Raw genomic sequence first — 19,310 nt, 5'->3', positions numbered from 1 at the left:
TTTTACTATTTTATACAGAAACAATTCTATGGGGATATTCTTTTGAAGATTGAGCCATTTTGTGGAATGTTGCAGGCACACAGGGCACCAGAAATCAGACACAGCCTGCATGTCACATTTTTCATGACAGCCCTTTCTGATTTGGAACATATCAACCCCTTATCTTCCATCTCAGCCGCTCAGGACAATTCCACTAATAACCAACACTAGTGCTTTCATATACGCAGTTTTTTAACTGAGAAGTTTAACTCTTAATCAGCTGTCAGTGGAGAACTAACTCTAGGTGACCCATTTGCAATATTCGCTAAAAATAATCCCTAATTTATTTAAGGCTTCTGGGTCTGTGGACAAAGCAGAGGTAATAACATATATACCATCCAGTATATTGTATATCATATTTACAATAACAGAAAGAGCATCTGTATTATCTCCAAGGGGCAATTTGTAAGCAATAATAATACTGCACACATAAAAAACATTCCAAGCTTCATTGTTTAAGTTTAAACTGTTTTATTCACTACCTACTATATAAACTGAAACAATAACAAAAACACAAAAATCAACAACCATGCGAGAAAAGACTGCTGCTGCCAGTCTACCAGTTAATACTTATAGATATTTATCTATACTTTTTAGTATTAAAGGTGTTATTTGTCTGGTGTGTAGACAGGATTAAATGAGGTTAATGATGAGGAACTTAAGAATCTCAAATTAGAATTAATTGAAATTCTAATTTAAAAAATCAGTTTGAAATAATACACATTTCCAAAAAATTGTTAGCTTCTTTAGGACCTGGACAATAGGTAATGTGTTCATCTTTCGTGAAAACCAAAGGATAGAAATATACATTATCATACTGTAAACCTAAACCTATAACACATCATGTTATTATATACTCATGTATAAAATGATGTGTAAGCAGGATCAACTAAGCCTGGTGCTTAATTCAAAACATTTTTGAATCACCCTTGGTGCAAACAAAAAGAATCTTAGGTTTCTCTTTTTCTTTTCTAATGTCAAGGATGTGGCAGTGGTTCAATTTATAGTATAAAGAAATACCGAGTGATAAAACCATAATTGTACAGCACAAAAACATTTGGTTTGATCAGGGTTCTAATAACAGCTGAGTGAGAGTTTATTTTAAACAAGGACAACTATTAAAATAAAGCAAAGGGTTTAACCTAAGTCAACTGAAAAAAGCACGCAAATATTTACTTTGTTCTATTATCAGTGTGGCAAAGGCCAATGTTCTCAGTATGAATACTGTATGTCTTTTTAAAATGGAGAAATATGAGACAGAGTTAGAACGAGGTGAATTCAGTTTGATCAGTAATAGTGTTTTGTACAAAGCACTTTTCTTCTTGCAGCAAGATTTACTTACAGATATAAACAGTTCAACTTACTCAGTGCTGGAAAAATGTGTCTTTATTAATTACATCTTGGAAAATTTTAACTTGCTAGTACTGTGAAAAGACAATTTTAGGGAAACATTTTAGCATCTCAACCACCTTGGTGACATTCAGCAATGGATAAATATCTGTTAACACTGCTTTTTTTCTGCTCTTTTCTTTTAAAATTTTCACCATACTTGACTCTCAATGGTTTACATCACCTCGTCACCTGTGCTAAATCAATCTGGCTTTCACTCAGGAAGTGATTTTGTGATTATGCAACCAGAGTCATGGTGTGTATCATGATCTTCAGTAAATGATTAATTAATCAAAATGACTCCAGAAACATTTAATCATGTTCAAGTTCCATATTTCATATTTTCTTAAAATGCACATGCATAAATCAGATTATGATTATTTGAATGAAAAAGTTATTTTAATGCTTGATACTAACATGATCATGTTGAACATAAAAAACTGGACAGTTTATTTCTGATTGTGCTGTAATGTGGTTATATATAACATGAGGCCATATGATTTTCTCCTTTCATTTCAAATGACAAATGAAATGTTCACCTAAATATATTCTCAGCAGTATTTATTTGACCGTCCCACAAAAACACTTTTATAAAGGCAAAACCATGTTTTTCCATAATGTGACACTTGAACTAATTTAACTATACACACAGTGTAATTTTACCCATTTAATTGTTTTACCTTTGGCAGAAAAAAACAAGCCTGCCCAAAGTGGCTTATTATGTACAAAGTGCATATTTCTTCCTGTTCAAAGTTCATTGAATTGCAGTACAAAACAGTAATCCAACAGGGTTTCAGAAATGAAAATTAGATGTTTGTTTTCTTACTTTTGTTACAAGGACCTGCTAAGCTCACAACTTTTAAAATGTCATTGTATTCTGTTACTGAATGCCTGGATGCCCAAGGTATTCTGATTTTCCTCTTGCTATTTCTGCTGATAACCGACATTGTCAAGAACAAGAAACCCAAGAACTTCCCTCCTGGACCCTGGGGGCTACCCTTCGTGGGAAATGTCTTTAATATCGACTCTAAACAGCTCCATATTTACATGGGAAAGGTCAGTGTTACTGTGCTATTCTTATTTTAATCTTAATTACTCCTCCTGAGATTCATTGTGGTTCAAAATAACTTAAACCTACTGTAAGTCTCATGATGAAAAGACTTATATATTGTATTTATTATTTAATATTAAATTTAACAAAAAAGTACATATTTTCTACAATAGAGTTTTATATTTTGATGTTGATACCTGTTCCTAAACCTAAAACAAAGTGGTGAAAATGCTGAATGTCATTTTTTCCAAAGCTGGCAGAAATCTATGGTAATGTTTTTAGCGTGAGGTTTGGAAGAAATAAAGCTGTGTTTGTGACGGGCTATAAGATGGTGAAGGAGGCTCTGATCAATCAGGCAGAGACCTTTGCGGCTCGACCCCCAAGTCCAACAATGGATAGACTTTACAGCAACTATGGTGAGAATTTCTATTCCATATTATTGAAATCTTTTCATATGACATTGCTAAAGTCAACAGAGAATGAGTATTTACATCTTATTTGAGTCAAGAGATTTTTTAATATTTCTTATATCTATTCACATTTCAGTTATATTCAATATACTATTGAAATGATTCATAATACGTATTTTCTAATACTTAAAATGGCACTTTAAAATGTCAAATTAAAAATTATTTTTAGGTTACATTCTTTTTTTTCAGAGATACAGAATGTGCAGAACCTTTGTTTTAGTGTCTTTTTTTTCTTCCCTGCCCACAGGTTTGTTCTTTAGCAATGGATATCTGTGGAAGAAACAGAGAAGATTTGCTCTTTCCACCTTGCGGAACTTTGGGCTGGGTAGGAAGACTCTGGAGTCAGTGATTTCTGAGGAGAGTAGGTTTCTCCAGCAGGCTATAGAAGATGAGCAAGGTAATGACAGGAGCTCATGTCCTGAACACAGCTAATAAGTATACTGTACACTGCTCATTAGAAGCAGGGAACAGACTCAATTGTGCTCTTGTTTTGCCATTAGGTAAACCTTTCAATCCCCACTTTCTTCTGAACAATGCTGTTTCAAACATCATCTGCTCCATGGTATTTGGACACAGATTTGATTACAGTGACAATCGCTTCCAGAGGCTGCTGCACTTACTGTCAGAAACTATACATTTGGAAGGGACGATATGGACACAGGTAAAGAATATGTTCTTACAATTCTCATATGCAGTTAAAACAAAAATAAACTATACACAACTATTTAGGATCACATCATATTTAATAGTGATGATGATTGGTGGCGTGATAGTGATGACTTACAAAGGCATGATGCTCATTTAGAAATTTGTTCCATTATTGAGTGAATACTAGTTACAAGAAAAATGTAATTATTTCTGCATGAGCACAACATTATTCCTCTCAGCTGTGTATCAGCCTGCTTCAATTTAAGAGAATATAAAACATATAAATAAGAAGAGTAATGGAGCTGAAATATCCTTAATCTCTCATTTTGGCTTTAGCTATATGAAGCCTTCCCTGTGATATTGAAGTATTTACCAGGACCACACAATAGGGTCTTTAAGAACTATGAGGAACTTGAAGCCTTTGTGGGGGAAGAAGTTAAGAGGCACAAGGAAGATTGGGACCCATCAGCACCCAGAGACTACATTGACAGCTACTTAGCAGAGATACAAAAGGTAATTGTTTCAAAATCAAATCTGAGCATTCTGAGTTTCTGCATGGGCCACTGTTACAAACCCACAATTCCTACTCAAGCATTTACACTAAGTGGCATCCTGGCATTTGCACCACCATCTTGAGTGTGTGGGAGTGTGTAGTCTGCAGGAAAGCACCCCAATGCACCATCACCACCCTTCACTGGACAGAAGTCCTGAGAATTCTTAACTTAAGAGTACAAGACCTTTCATAGCCCATGTCCTTAACACAACTGCAGAGTAAAGCATTTTCAGTAGCGAATGGACTCTATCATGCACTTGTATTTCTGTCCTCAGTTAAACCTTATAATACTGTTTCCAGCAGTATCTGTACATCAATCCATGTTACACAATGAGGATAAGTTAGTAAAAGCTTTAGGGTTGACTAATTAAATCTACCTGATCAGAGGAAATAGTGCTAAATTTGTACATGCTTTTTGGTATAGAAAACTAAGTTACTGCACTCAGAATGATTGGGTTGAGCTGATTATTGTAAAACTCCATTTTGATTCTATTTTTACCGACAATATATCCACCTCACCTGGTATAAATATCTCTGAACAAGGCTCCAGTCTGTGCTCAGTGTTTTGTGATGTCTGTATAACCTTAAGTAAGTGACAAGACCAACGTACTATAAGGACAAGGTTATTGTTACAAATGGAGGGTTATGAAAATGAAGAATAAGCAGGAATTCACTGAGCGGATTAGTCAATAAATAGTGAAATAAATATTCACAACCCCAACTTGTAAATGATTTCTGACAGAATATACCCAAGCAGTTGGTATACTCAGAGGCACGTGAATTCTGTGTTCTCTGGCACACCTTGGTGAAAAGACTAAGAATTCAGGCACACATGGTTAAATATTTATTAACAATGACAATACAAATGCTACACTACACACAACATACAACACGCAAGTTACTATATATACAGCATGTATAGACAAGGCATTCCGGAGGCCTAACGTCTTGACCCCCAGACTGCTGCCAAGTATTTGACTCTTAAATGATGCCTACAGAGGCCAGAAATCAAACAGAAGCAATACAATCTGCAGTTACTGTAAATCTCTCTCTCTCTCTGCAAAACCAGATGCCAGTAAATGAATGGGAGACTATCTCCCTAAAGCAAGCTTTACCTACCAAGGTTCCGATACTTAGCTCCAATCAAGATTTGTTTGGATGATCATGAAGCAGGGGCTCTCACCTGGCGTAAGCTTCAAGTTCCAACTCTTCCAGACTCCTCTCTGTCTTGTGGTCTGAATTTCTTTCTCTTCTTTTTTACCTCCTCATATGATGGCATCAGGTGTGTTTCTGGACTGTTGATTGACACTTAATCAGTTTACCCACAACTTAATTAAGGTAAAACAAGGCAAACCATGATGTGGTTTGATCACAGACTCTGGACCTCCTACATGTCAGCAAACAGCCCCTCTGCTTTGAAGCTGGAAATGTTACACACTTTATCTTAACTCTTAGAGACACTTCCTAGTCACCTTTACCTGTAACAATATCAAAGGACAGAACCTAATGTTATAAGATGCAACAATTTGCTTATCTTCTGTACCTGTCAGAGTAAAGAGGATACTGAGGCAGGATTCCATGAGAAGAACCTGGTCTTGTGCACTTTGGACCTGTTTATAGCTGGGACTGAGACCACCTCTGCCTCTCTACGCTGGGCTCTTCTCTACATGATCAAACACCCAGAGATACAGAGTTAGTAACTGCATGAAACCGAAGAAGTATTACTAAAACTATTTAAAGACACTGTGGGTGGTATGTCAAAATGTAAAATGTATTATAAACCTAAGAAATATACAGAAAAAAAACAGCTCCATTATCCTTGTCTTCCAAATTCTACATTTTGACCCCCATTGCAATAAGAACATGTTCATGTAAGATGTAATGACTGCTTATGGATTTTTTAACTGTTGAAGCTGTCTCCTGAAGGTAACTGAGGTGTGTAACCCAGATCAATTTGCTTTGTGCCAACATTTTTAAACATGCCCTGACCACGCCATATAATTCATGTAATTATTGGCACAGTGATTTCTGAAAACTATAGTTACTATTCTATGACAAATGCCATTGAATAAATTGTCTCCATTTTTTCTGGATAACACAGAATGTGCTGTATTTGTGATGTCCTAGTTGAACACTTTCTTTTGTCACCAGCATTCATGTGAATGTAATGTGTATGGCAGCATATAGAATCAAAGTATCGAAAATAAACTTTTTAATATACTGTATATAGATTATATTCATCATGCAGAGTTTCTTTCTAGGGGCAGTACAATCAATTAAAAAGTATACTTTCCAATTGTAATACACTGTTTTTAAACTACTGTACAGTACATCTGTGTTGTTTTTACCCTTCATTTGAGAGGCATAATAAGTGCTCTGTGATGAAGCATGTAATGCCATATATTGCCTTGCCTCTCTCAGAGAAAGTCGAGGCTGAGATAGAGAGTGTGCTTGGACAGGGACGGCAGCCCTCCATGACAGACAAGCCCAACATGCCCTACACTGATGCTGTTATCCATGAAATCCAGAGGATGAGCAATATTGTTCCTCTGAGTGGACCAAGGATGACTACTAAAGATACTACACTGGGGGGACATTTTCTTCCAAAGGTAAATCTAAAAAATGTAAAATAGCTGAAAATTTGAATGCATGTTATTTTATAATGGACAGGAGCTGAAATAAATTCATTTCTCACTCATACTGCAAAAAGGTATTTGGAATGGAATCCTCAAGTGTTGTCTTAGATCTAAATTATAAGTATATCTCACCTGTATTTCTTTCAATCTTTATTTTAATATGAGTGTAGAAACATGATATTTCCGTACAATATTCTTATAGTTTACCCTGAAGAAGGCTCCACGGCCGAAAGTTGTGTTTTCTCTCTTCTTTTTTTCAGCATGGAATAAACCTATTACTTGTTCCTTTGCAGCCTGCGCATGCTGACGCAGCTACCCACCTGAACTTTATAGTGTTGATAATAGTTTATAGTGTTGATTTTAGCCTAGTGGTATAACTTTTAAAAAACTGTGTTTTATAAATCCCTTTTGAAGAGAATATGACAGCACTGCCAGTGGAAATGTTTATTTTGTAGGGTACACAAGTGATGACAAACCTGACTTCAGTGCTGTTTGACAAGACTGAATGGCAGACACCAGACTCCTTCAATCCCGGGCATTTCTTGGACTCTGAAGGGAAGTTTGTCAGACGAGAAGCTTTTCTTCCATTTTCAGCAGGTACAACTACAATCACAAATCAAGGTCATGCTTAATATTTTCATTTACTATACTTCTGCTACTGGTTACAAAAAACAAGTTAAAATATAAAAAAATAACATTAACACATGGGACATACTGTTATTGATATAAGATGTAATGGATCTAACACTACTTATTGGAATAAGGCTAGAAAACATCTGACTCTTCACACTTAAACTCCATTATAATGTTAAGCTTTTAGTAACATTCCCATTTAGTTTTTTTTCTGAGAAAAAGAATGTAAATACAATTATTTTTTCATGTTTTTATTTCTCCATTTTGGAGAACACATTCCTCTGCCACCTATTTCTGTCAAAGCAGTTTGCTGAATAGCATTCTGCAAGCCCCCTGTGGCTTACAGGAGTGTGATCACTGAATATAGGAGTGGTGTTTCTCCCACTGACATTCCTGTATTGTTAGCCACAGAATCGCATGTTCCAGTAAAGTAAGACAAGGATAAAAAAGGACAAGGAAGGAGGATGTGGTTTATAAACTAAAACTTTGTGATATCGCTCATTTCTTTCAGGAAAGAGGGCGTGTCTGGGAGAGCAGCTGGCCCGGATGGAGCTGTTCCTGTTCTTCACTTCCTTTTTACAGAACTTCACATTCAAAGCCCCTGAAGGGGAAGAACCCAGTATGGAATATCAATTAGGGGGCATCCTAACTCCTCGGCCTTTCAAGATCTGTGCCATTCCACGCTGACATCCACATCAGTGTCTTAAATCTAAAGAAAACTGGGGGGCAGGACATTTACATTTTAGAGGACAATTTGACTGTAAAAGTAAAAGCCAGAACTTCAGAACTCTGCTTTTACATACAGTACATTCCATATGAGATCCCAGTTTTGTAATTGAACAAACAGCATGCTAAAATTTGCTTAGAATTTTTCCAAGTTTTAAGCAGATGGTGATTTACACAGCTTTCAGGACTGTGGCATTAAAGGCACCAGGATTTGTCCACACTGACTGTAGAGAAAGGACTGTTTTTGTGGATTTCCAAAATAGTGGTGCAAAAATAGTAGGCTTTTTCCATTATCACTACTGTAAATTTTCCGGAAATTTCAAAATTCCCAGTCTTCTATTTCACATCAAATTCAGATTCATGACATGTCTGTAACATTGGAATTTTTAATGAATACAATTTAGAGCTTTTACAACCAAAATAGTTTCTTTTAACATAACAAGAAGAGAGTAAACTTGATATTATGTAAACAAAGCAATTTTATACGGAAAGAACACCTACAGTATATGCTAAGACATGGTAATACAAATGTGTTTTTTGACTTTTGCCATCCTTTCATTAGACTCTCGACATGCAGCATTCTACCCTTAAAATGGGCACTTCTTGATACTTCATTCATGCATCGCTGACTTTAATCGTTAAAATAATAATCAGGCAAAATGTGATGATTCCTTAAATTTGCAAACAAATTGTATTGCAGTTGTTTTACATTTCATACCACATTTTAATATTAATCTTGAGCACTGATACTGTATTAAAAAAATCACTCTTTTCTGGTTTTTAATGGTATTTATTGTACAGTAGTAAACATAACAAACAGTTTTACAAAAAAATACGTTTTTGAAAATTCAGAACTAGTGCAAAAAATTGGGTCATGCCACCTTACCTCCCACATTGTTTATAACTTTACAAAATCATCGATCTAAGGAGTGTACAGCTTTACCGTAATAACATTCATAAGTTAACATTTATACGTTTACAAATTAAAGCTGTTAAGTGCAGAGTACAAGTTTGAAAGATGGGGAGGTTACAGCTAAAATTAACTGTTAGTCACAGTGGAATCAATTCACAGTTTATTGTTTTTTAAGTCTATATGATTAATGATCAAAAAAACTTTAATTTAATCAAAGTTAAGTTCTTTGAGGAGTATAACTATTTGCCAGTTTCTCTTCTCTTGTTTTGCATAGCATCACCCTGGATCCAGAAATGTCCAAACGTTCCAATTGCAAAGCCGGACTAATTCAGGAGTCCCCATCATTCAAAATGTACTCTTTAAAACAATCCCTAATCCTCCACATTGTCTTGGAGCCAGTACAAGAGCCCTCCACTTCCAACAGAACTTTATAGAATGGATAATAATAATAGTAATTGCTAACACTTATATAGCGCTTTTCTGGACACTCCACTTAAAGCGCTTTATAGGTAATGGGGACTCCCCTTCACCACCCCCAATGTGCAGCATCCACCTGGATGATGCGACGGCAGCCATAGTGCACCAGAACGCTCACTAAACACCAGCTATCAGTGGGGAGGAGAGCATAGTATTGAAGCCAATTCATAGATGAGGATTATGAGGAGGCCAGATTGGTAAGAGCCAATGGGAAATTTGGCGAGGACACCGGGGTAACACCCCTACTCTTTTCGAGAAACACCCTGGGATTTTTAATGACCACAGAGAGTCAGGACCTCGGTTTTACGTCTCATCCGAAGGACGGCGCCTGTTTATAGTACAGTGTCCCCGTCGCTATACTGGGACATTAGGACCCACATAGACCGCAGGGTGAGCGCCCCCTGCTCGTCTCACTAACACCTCTTCCAGCAGCAACCTTAGTTTTTCCCAGGAGGTCTCCCATCCAGTTACTGACCAGGTTCACACCTGCTTAGTTTCAGTGGGTTGCTAGTTGTGAGTTGAAGGGTGATATGGCTGCTGGCAGAAAGGCTCTGCTTTCTAAAATAAACTGTGCAAAATCTTTTTTGATTGTTTTAACATTTAGTAACAAGTGAAAAATGTCAATAAATCATTTAACGTCTAGACTAAAAGACATAATTAAATTAAGAAACTACTTCCTTGAAGCATTTTCAGACAAAACAAGTATAGAAAGAAAAATATCTGACCATAACATTTTAAAAAAAATAAAACTTGATGAATGCTTAAAATTTCATATTCCTGCAGCTGGAAATTTCCCAGTTCCCAGTATCCTTTTTTACATTTAAATTTTTATGCTTTTCAGAATTTCATTTATATGGAACAGATCTATATTTTCCTATGGAACTATTATAAGTGGAGTGCTCTTGTACAGTATTTCTTTTTGACCATATTCAGAAGCAACTAATAGCACATAAAGCACCATAACTAAATATTATATCATCCATTAAAGCAATGCAAAGAGCTAAGCATTCTGTTTTTTTAAAGTGGATGAAAAGAGCAAAGCAAATATTTTCTTTGCCATTTCACCTTGGGCAGAGGCCAGATTCTAAAAGAAAGAAGATTCATCCCTTGTGATTTGTAGAAGAATATCACTGATATTACAGAGAGAATAACCCCACACTAAATATCATACAATTTGTCCCACCGTTGCCCCATTATTACAGTTCATTAATAATATCACTATCAGCTACAAAATTAGGTCTACCAACATACAGGCTTAAACTTGACAAACACTGAAAAAGTATATTGTCTCTACAATGTTTTGTATTTTTCCAATTTTGAACGCATGGCTTTAACTAGAAACTCAATATTTATCTTGCACAACAAACTGATTAGATAATTTAGGTTTATTGTCTTCAGCCTGGGATGATTTATCAGAAGTGTTCTGCACTGTACAGCAAAGACAGAGCATGGTATTGTTAATCCTCCTTCAGAGGAAATACTTAGTCATATAATAGAGATCCCCGATGCTCCATAGCATCATTGTCAACTGGAATTAAATAGAAAATTTCCCAAATTCTGAGTAACTAGCTTTCCTTTTTAATTAATTTAAGTTTCTGGTGTAGCGGCCAGGTTTATTAAAATACAGGAATTACCCCTTGCCAGTCCCTCTCTCTTTCATCTCAGTGGTGCTTGATACAGATAGGCCATTCCATTTGGTTCACAATTAAGGTGTTTTTCTAGCTGATAGACTGTCCTGATAAGGAACAGCTCCCCAATTCCTGAGATTCTCCAGCAACCTTAACAAATGGTTTTCTGGCGCCTTAAAGTCTGAGATTCCAAGGGAGAGTCTGATTCAAAGTTTGTTTACAACTCTAAGGTCAGAGGGCATGGTTACTCATCATCAGCCAATCAGGAACTGGTAGGGTAGGTTAACCCCACGTGGGTCTCTGATACCCATGAAACTTTCAACCAATGAACGACCTTCAGTTCCTCCAGGTAAACAGGCAACACAGAGCGCTTGTAGAACAGTTCCTAGGATCAGGACATTCTCACAGCGCGGCTGCTGGACATTCAGCCTCAGGGCTCCGCCTGAACATCCTCAGACTCAGAGTTGAGGACGGAGGGTGCCAGCGCGTAACCAAAGGATCCACCCGAGGTTACTGTAGCATCAACAGCAAGCCTCGTGAACAGGTCGGAACTGTGGACAGCTGAATCAGTATTCAGGACTAGCGCTTCATCAGGAACGAACCAGTCTTCTTCCTGACCTGTTGGGACCCGCAGTCACTTTTCTCCTGTGCACAAACTTTGCTAGTTTCAGCCAACACTATCTAGCTGGTTTTCAGAGAGCATCAGCAGCACATCGCCTCAGGAATCCCCACCACTTCGCAAGCCGCACCAAGCGCTGCCTGGCACAGAGCCAGGGAGCGCCGATTGGACACAGCAACCAGCCTGCCACTGCGTCTTTGTCTGCAGGAGATCTGACTCCACACAAATTGGATGAGTATTCAACATTCTGCATTACCGCTCGAGAATTCAATTGTTATCCCAACCAGTTGATATCAATTTAATTCCTATGAGTGATGTACTTGCTTTTGAGTATTTAGTGTAGAGGTTGTAACCAAGTTCATTTACGAAACGGTCTAAATGAATGATATACTGAACGTATGTCCCTCCTGTTATTTGTAACTCTTCGTGCTTGAATATATACCTGTTGTATTCTGCTAACCCTCACGATAAGATCTGTTATGTTTATATGCACATTTTATGTATTAATAAATGTATTTTGTGTATTAGTACCCGTGTGTGTGCATTGTTTGAGTTGTCCCGCAAGGTTGGATTCTAATAGCCATCAGAAGAATCATTTTTGTGACTTGCTGCTACAATTAATAATTGTCCCAGTTATGCACAAACCCCTACATTTACTGGTGCCTCGTGGGAGGATACCTGCACTAGTCTACTTGGATTTGTGTTTAACCATTATGAAAGAAAATATGAACTTTGTCTAGTTTATAGTTTTCTGACAACAGTTTTTCTGAGAATTTTTGTTATTTGATTTTGTTGGCCCTAACTCCACATATCTTCAAAAATGCGTGACATTTGAGAAAGAGACATTAACAGTACATAGTGTACATCAGCTGTTCTAACAAAGTGATGTCCACACATTCTGGCATACAATAAACTAAACGTGTCCGTTGAAAATTAATTTGACAGTGTTTACAAGGAAACCTGAAATAAATGCAATTTGATTCTATAATACCTTTTGGAAGGAATTCACAAGAAAATAATAATTCAAAACCAATGACCAAGTTAAATTTATTTCAGATTTCCATCAGAACACTATACTTTCACCTTAATTTTTATTAAATAATACAGTTTGCTAATAGATAGCAGTAGCATTCAGTCACCTTAGTTCACTTAGCACTATGAATGAACAGTACATGACAGTTCACACTAGTCACAACGAAACAAAAGAGAAATGTATGCAAATTCAATGCTCTGCACATCTTAATGCACTCAATGTAACCATGGCAGCAAGCAAGAATGGTAACATTTACACAGCATAACAATTTTGCTGATTAAACAGAGATTTAAATGTTTTAAAAACGGATAATTTATCAGATTCTACAAAACACAAACCCAATGACCCAGTTCCATTAAAAGAATATATTTGCTTTCTTATATTTTAAGTTCACTGCATTTTTTACTTTTCAATTAAAACTGTCTTACATAAAATCTGGCTGTAAATATATGGAATTAAATGATCACATTAAATAAAAATGGCAACATACTCAAAAACTACTAATGTAGGCAAAAGACTTTTTAATGCCTACCTGGTACTTTCCTTCCCAAGCACCTTTAGGATACAACCTCAAACACCTAACCTTGGATAAGTGATAAGCATTATTGTACATAATAAAAAACAAGCTCTGAAACAGGGTCATGTTTAAATTCATTATAAGAGTAAACAAATAAATGAAAATTTAATAATTAACAGTAAAGGCATAATTTAATGCAATAACAGTATGGGCCTAAAAAGAAAGAAATAGGCACCATATTTTTTAACAAATTCCTTTTACTCTCAGTAAGAATGTAAATATATTATATTAATATATTTACATTAATTTACTTATACATAACTCAATTAAGAACAGATTTTTTCAATAAAGATCATTTTTATTTTCCAGATATTTCAATATTCATACTTTATTCAAATACAATTTTATTATTTTAAAAAATAATAAATTGAAACTCTGAGGGTTTTCCAATCAGCTCTTGAATCAAAGTCTTGAAAAGAGAAACAATTTGCAATTAAGTTACAGCTGGAAGGTTTAGCTCTCTTGCGGGAGGCCTTGTTGGGTCGCAGAAGTTTAGACTTGCATTGCTTTTGAAAATAAAGTGTACTCAAATAACATTTACAAAGAAGAGTTCAAAGCAAAGTTTCCTTACAAGATCACAACACTGAACTGCATGTCTCCTACTCAAAAGGACTTCAGTAAAATCTGAAATTTGAGAACAACAAGCCTTTTTTTTTTCTTGGAACAAACTACTACAACTATTGTGTCATGCTAGGAAGACATTTACAATCCACAGACTGGCTTTAGAGGTAGTTAATATTATGCTTTAAAATACAAATATTTGTGGAATATTTTGACATTTTACAGGTGCTGCACAATTATTATTTAAAATGTACCAACAGTTATTTATGAAGCTCTTACAATAATGACCAGAAAAATACAGATTTAAAAGAGCAATAAAATCTGCTTAATCATTTCAGTGCATATGTTAATGATTGATATGTAGAATTGGTTAAACATTTGCTTTTACATTTCAAAGTAACTCTGAAGAATGTATTGAGGCTGGTTTCTCCCTGATTATTCTACTACTCTCAATCCTGGATATGCAAAGTATTTTATTTTACTACAGATGCAGCCATTCAAAATGGGTGGGGTATTTCGTGGTTTACCCCGGTGGGCGTGTCGTGTCAAAACGCAGTATCACGCGGTATATCGCGTCCTTTGACGTCATGCCGGAAAGTATCCGGAATCACCTTGTAAAACCGCCAGGAGGAGCCAATAAAGCTTAACCTCTCATGTACAGCATTTGAGCTTTTACATTTAAACTGTGTATTACAGCATGTTTATCATCAGTCATTAAAAAGTTGGTATATTTTATGAAAGCAAGATTGCTCAGTTGGACAAAAGTACACAACCTACCTTTATAAGAAATATTTATGCATCAAAGCCTTTACCGAAGATATTACTAATAGTATTAATAATGAATGACTTTGGACAAGCTGTAAACTCAAAGTATTACGCTGGTCCACATTCTTTCTAACCGTCATTTTAAACGAAAATACTTTTAGTTTTTTCTTTGACAAACACCACAGCATTTCGTAGATCTAACTAACGAGGACAGGACATTAGCTAGCCAATACGATAAAGGAATGACTTTTTTTGCTAATTTCTTTAGCACATTTCTACAAGCACTTGGAATCTGTCCAAGCCCTACTTTGTCAGGCATTTTCTTTTACTGCAACGGACATAAAAACTCCCTTGCTTTTAACAGAGCGTTTCATAATTTCTAACTACGAAAATTATTTAACTGCGACACTTATCATTCAACCAGAGCTCAAAATATCACAAGGATCCTCAAGAGCACATCAAAGACTGTATTAAAAGATACTTGTATCAGATACATGAGAATCCAGGCTTTTTATCAACGCTTTCTTTTCCGTATACCAGATTTTATGGAACCACTTCAGAAAGGTGTCAGCCAGTCAGATTCCAGGAATCGGTACTTTAAAGAAAAAATACACACCGGTATTCCATTTCTCCCTAAACATTTTAAGCATCAAAGTCTTTAACTAACGTGAAATAGTGTGTAAAAAAGTGGTAGTTTTAAGCTTTTCTGTTAATATAATATGGAATCGCATATCTAAAGAAATTAATAATGATATGATTATATTCGTGTACTGCGACAGGGCTGTGTAGGGCTGTTTCGCCTCTCTCTCTTCATGCGATTTCACTAGTAGCCCACTGGTCTACGTGCTTGATTACTAACCTACAGGTTGTGTGTTCAAATCCAGCTGGCGCTGTGACTTTTCTTTTAACAAATATTTCTTTGAAAAAAATAGAAAGCAATATTATGGACAATTAATTGACTTTTATATTTCTAAATATCACAACATGATCGAATTTAAGTCATTTTTGATAACAATGAATAGTCACCTTCTTCCCTTCTGACAACGGTCCCTGCTTCTGCTTCCTGGTTCTATTGTGTGTGTGTGTGGGGGGGATCCCTTTAGATCTCCCTTCAGATTTAAAAGGCTATTAATCATATCTTCGGTGTTGCATCTTACCAGTGCAGCTGATCTTTTGCTGCCTGGGTCAACTATCACAAAGCTTTAGAGAACTTAACATTCCTATTATCAACAAATTGTAAATACGACGTTTACATTGGCATTATTAATTTTTCACATGGGTGTATGGAGGATTGTCAGCTGTCACTGACAGTGGACCCCTCTCTTAGGCTGCGCACACGATCTTTTACATTTTTATAGAGAAATGGAGGCTGTACAGTATGCGTTACAATATAAACATTTATATTGATTTAAATCGCGTTTTGATTTAAATTGCAAACGCGCGTTTAATTATATGTGTTTTTTTAATCATAATCAGACAAATGCAACATAAATTGATACAGTATCTTTGTCTTCTAAGTATCTTAATAAACTTTCAGCATAGCTTTCTCCCCATTAAGATGTATTTTTCTTGGGATTTTGGGATCAAACGTGGAAAGATTAGATTGTAATCATTTTTATTTTTTAAATACGTTTTAGAAAAGTGTAATATATACTAAAAAGCTGTACACCACCTGCTATACAGATACATATTGTAATACTTTCGGGTTTGGATAGGACGGACACAAGAACTCAGACTTGCGGAGTTAAAGGAAGTGAAAGCCTTTATTTTTCTTCTCCGTCACCACTTACTAGCCTGGCTCTCCCGCGCCCCCACCCGCCAACAGTGCGAGCCAACACACCGCCCGCACGCCCGAGAGAGAGAGAAAAGAGAGAGAGTAAGACCCAGGGGTACAGAAGCAGGGAACTATTTACAAGGAAAATGGATACCTCCTCAGACTGTACGCCCGCTTCACTGTGGGACAGCCACACTGGTCAGCGGTCTTCCTAAACCCCGCCCTGACCACTCACTCCTGTCCTGCTCTTCCCAGCGCACCCCAGACAGGCGCTCTTTGGCCTCTGCCCGGGGCAAATGTATATTTAGATATTTAGACCCGGCGCGGCACTGAGAGAGCGTCTGCATTTATAACTTAGTTTTTAAAATTAGTCAAGCAATATGAAGCCTCTCTTTTTACTTTTAAGTCCCTTAATTATCATTGAGCACAGCTTTCTCACCACTTAGACTACTTTTTGATACCATCCTTAGACAAAGCAGAAACTTCTTGTATTTTCCGATGACATATAAGTGGAAAGATTACAGATTTTAATCGTCTTTAATTTTGTTAAGTTATACGTTTTAGGAACATTTCATTTATACAAACACCACAAAAGTATTCTCGATTGTATTTCTGAATGTTATGTTACACTTACAGTAGTTCACTGTTTACATCTAATTAAGAAAGTTAGGTGTAAACACTTTAGATCTTTTTTTCTGAACCAGGGAAAATCTGATCATGTTTCTCTATAACAATAATAAAAAACTTTATTTTACATATCACCTTTAAAAGTGGCATCTCAAAGCAATACAGTAGATGTAAACCACAGATTACAAAGTAAATACCCAGACAAACGCAAACGTGTTTTTAATAAAATGCTTTTATTCATTCAGCAGAGAGAGAGAGACATCCAGCAGAGAGAGAGACACACATACTGGTTTTCATTGACATTCCTCTTGTCTCACAGGAATGTTTTATTTGTGGACAGACTGTCCACAAACGTGAGACTGTCTTTCTCAGACTCACATTCCCAAATGTCCCCCGCCCCGGTCAACAATCCTAGGAAGAACACGAAACAGCCTGTTAATAAAATTGTTACAATTTTGTTCGGTCAGTTCTTCCTCCCAGAATTTATAGATTGCATCGATCAGTTCCTGCTTTGTGACGGGCTTAGCAGTTTTCCGAACATAGTCTTTCAGCGAATGCCAAACCATCTCTATCGGATTTAGATCTGGGGATTCGGCTGGAGTTTTCACCCAGTTCACTCCTTCTGCTACAAGCCTCGCCCTTGCTGCTGTGTGTTTCGGATCGTTGTCTTGAAAGAGACGGTCCTTGATCCAACCTGCTCCCTGATATATGGGGCGGCATGCTGTGTGAACACGACTTCCTCGAAGAATTCACGATCCATAATTCCTTCGAAAATAAGAAGTGGTCCCGGGCCTCTTCTAGATATACCACCCCAGACATGAACCTTCAGTGGACGTTTGGGCTTTGGCTTGTCCACATATCTCCCCTTTTGGAAAATGACACTGTTGAAAACTGTTCCAGAGCCACTGTTGTTTCGTCGGTGAAAAGTACATCATGAAATGCCTTCCCCTGTTCAATCCATTGGAGCGCTTGTTTGAGTCTTTCATCTTTGTTTTTTAGCCTTATCATGGGGCATGTGTTGGTTTTTCTGTATCTCCATCCAAGCCTCCTGCGCACTCTTCTTATGGATGTCGGACTAACGCTCACACCGAGGTCAGCCCATAGCCGTCTTTGGACTTGCATCGCCGGTAGCTCATCATTTTCATCAGTCAGTCTGTCGATAGCTCGCACAATAGGACTTGAAAAAAAAGAGATCAACAGTTAGTTTTAAAAACTAATGTGCGTACTTGTATTTACATGCAAGAAAAGTATTTTTAGAAAGTTATTTACCTTTGAATCATCCTCGGTTTAGATTCTCTTTGCCTCCTCTCCCCTTTATAATGTCGTCTCACTGTGCTTTCACAAACGAAGATGTCCATCGAAGCCAAATGCTGTACAATGTCCCGTGCTGACTTCCCGTTTCTTTTCATCTTCATTTTTTGGTGTGAGAGAGTCTTCGTGATTTTGGCCATAGTCCGTCTCCTTACCAAAGGAATACAGTGGTGCAGCTTAAATTCTGTACCTATATACTGTATAGTATGGTACAGATAAAACTTACACCATACCGATGAGCTAATACCAGGGAAAGACACTCCTATTTTATTTAAAACACAATACGCCAGGAAATGTGTCTGATGCATTAGCAAGTTAAAACAATTGCGTCGAAAACCTGGGCATAACAGCTGTTCCTTTTTCTGATCACTCGCTCTCTGGATACACGTCTCACCTGTCCTGTTCTTTGTTTTCCTAATTTACTGATTATGCCTGCTGCGATCCACTCCTGCCCTCACACCAAAAGAAGACTATTTTAAATGTCTTTGCGTGATCCATTGTGCAATTAACCCTTGTATGTGCTGTCCTTAAGGTGATATCACATAAAGGTGATATGTAAAAAAATGGTTTTTATTATTGTTATAGAGAAACATGATCAGATTTTCCCCGGTTCAGAAAAAAAGATCTAAAGTATACTAGTTTGTCACTCTTCTCATCCCCTCTTTGCTAAATGGCTTTTGAATAGAGTCACATGAAGAGAGAGGTGAAACAGCCCTACACAGCCCTGTCGCAGTACACAGATATAATTATATCTTATTAATTTCTTTAGATACGCGATTCTTTTAATACAGTCTTTGCTGTGCTCTTGAGGATCCTTTTGATATTTCGAGCTCAGGTTGAATGATAAGTGTCGCAGTTTAAATAATTTTCGTAGTTAGAA

General features: G+C 36.7%; 1 protein-coding gene across 1 annotated transcript; it reads left to right on the top strand.

Moving 5' to 3' along the window:
• Window positions 1-2,202: 2,202 nt before the first annotated feature.
• On the top strand, window positions 2,203-8,936 carry LOC148823667 (cytochrome P450 2J4-like). The gene is made up of 9 exons (XM_088928303.1): window positions 2,203-2,484; window positions 2,733-2,895; window positions 3,197-3,346; window positions 3,450-3,610; window positions 3,934-4,110; window positions 5,701-5,842; window positions 6,572-6,759; window positions 7,242-7,383; window positions 7,931-8,936. The coding sequence occupies exons 1-9, from the start codon at window positions 2,239-2,241 to the stop codon at window positions 8,104-8,106; spliced, it is 1,545 nt and encodes a 514-aa protein (XP_088784429.1). The 5' UTR covers window positions 2,203-2,238; the 3' UTR covers window positions 8,107-8,936.
• The last annotated feature ends 10,374 nt before the right edge of the window (window positions 8,937-19,310 follow it).

The sequence above is a fragment of the Atractosteus spatula genome, chromosome 11, assembly GCF_055471065.1.
Source record: "Atractosteus spatula isolate fAtrSpa1 chromosome 11, fAtrSpa1.hap1, whole genome shotgun sequence".
In the NCBI taxonomy this organism is placed as follows: domain Eukaryota; kingdom Metazoa; phylum Chordata; class Actinopteri; order Semionotiformes; family Lepisosteidae; genus Atractosteus; species Atractosteus spatula.
Note: the sequence above shows the minus strand (reverse complement) of the source record. Positions and strands in the feature narration are given on the sequence as shown.